This window comes from Rhinopithecus bieti, unplaced genomic scaffold (genome assembly GCF_001698545.2).
Source record: "Rhinopithecus bieti isolate Rb0 unplaced genomic scaffold, ASM169854v2 repeat_19415, whole genome shotgun sequence".
Lineage (NCBI taxonomy): Eukaryota > Metazoa > Chordata > Mammalia > Primates > Cercopithecidae > Rhinopithecus > Rhinopithecus bieti.
In genome coordinates this window covers 1-1,302 of record NW_016836023.1, presented here as the reverse complement: position 1 = coordinate 1,302, position 1,302 = coordinate 1, and the positions used below count along the sequence as shown (strand labels likewise).

Sequence of the window (1,302 nt, the reverse complement as noted above, 5' to 3'; positions counted from 1 at the left end):
ACAGATTAAACACACCTATTTCCAATGGCATTCCAGAGCCCAATTTTCGAGGCCGAGGAAACACCCCAAGAAGGGCTTTGCACAGAACGCTTCACAGCATCCAAAACACTGCTGTGAGGGTGGGGCACAGCTGAAGGCCTGCATCTCTCAGCGTTCCCGAACTGTTCCCTTATTCAGTCATCTACAGAGCAAATACACAGTAATTCCCAGTTTCCTAGTGACATCACAGCAGAAGTCTGACTCCTGCACATCACCCAGTGTCTTAGGCAACGAATCACTGGCACAGAAGCTTTTGGTGGCGGGTTTCCGGAGAGCCCTGCGAACTACAATGTCCCTCACCAGAATTCGATGAGGCAGAGTCTCTGCATCTGGTCCCTGCCTGGCCTGGGCTCCAACATCCACAGAAGCACCACAGCTGGGGAGCTTGGGAGTCACCACACACAGTCTGCTCTCTGCTCTGTGCTCCTCAGTCCCACAGACCCCTCCAAGTCATGGGAGCTGGATGCAATGGAGCCCCGGCCACCTGCAGTCTCACTCCAGGTCAGAATCGCTGTCCTCTGAGGAGGAGGAAACCTGAAGGTCCTCATAGAGGACACTCAGGGGGACAGGAACACAGGGAGCCTCAGACTTCTCTGAGACATGAGGGCTGTGAGCGAGGAGGGCTCCCGGCTTCTCAGGAGAGGGAAACGAGGGAGCTGTCACGAGGCTGGAGCTCTACTATCCGTTTTCCAGTCTCCGGAAGAGCATTCTGAGAGGCTGGGCCCCATCGTGGCTGGCCGCTGGGTGATGGGACATGGTGCAGGCCTGGACAGTAGGCAGGCAAGGTCTGCTTGGCGGAGGCTGCTGGTGGCTGCTGGGCACCTGGGCGGGTGTTTTCCTGTTCATCTGGGGCGACGGACTTGGTCTGAGTTCAGTTGCAGCTGGTAGATGTTGGAGTGTCTCCGGGGCCCCCAGCTCACCTTCCTGGATGGCATTTTCGGGCACCTGGAAGGGACCCATTCTCGGTTTCTTGGGGAAGTTCAGGTAAGCCTGAGTCGGAGCCTGGGCAGGTCTCTTGGCTCCTGGCCTGAAACTGAGATTGGAGCCGAGGCCCAAGGTGTGTGTGTCGGCTGGTGGGCAGGGCTGTGAGGTCACCGCAGGACGTTTGTCTTGTGCCTGGGGGCTGATGACCTGGATCAGGCCGTGGGGCTTGGAGGCAGCCTGGGGAACTTCTCAGCAGCCACCCTGAGGCCTGCTGTGTGTCGGCTTCACCACGACGAGAGGCTCCGGGCCCTGCCGCCTGACACCAGGCTGAGGGATGTC

General features: G+C 58.7%; 1 protein-coding gene across 1 annotated transcript; it reads right to left on the bottom strand.

Annotated features, from left to right (window-relative positions):
• Nucleotides 1-6: 6 nt before the first annotated feature.
• LOC108524719 (putative protein FAM90A15P) lies at nt 7-1,296 on the bottom strand (the record flags this gene model as incomplete). Its single annotated transcript, XM_017865802.1, is given in 1 exon segment — nt 7-1,296. A coding segment is annotated over 1 exon segment (765 nt), but the record flags the coding sequence as incomplete, so codon positions are not given.
• Between the last annotated feature and the right edge of the window lie 6 nt (nt 1,297-1,302).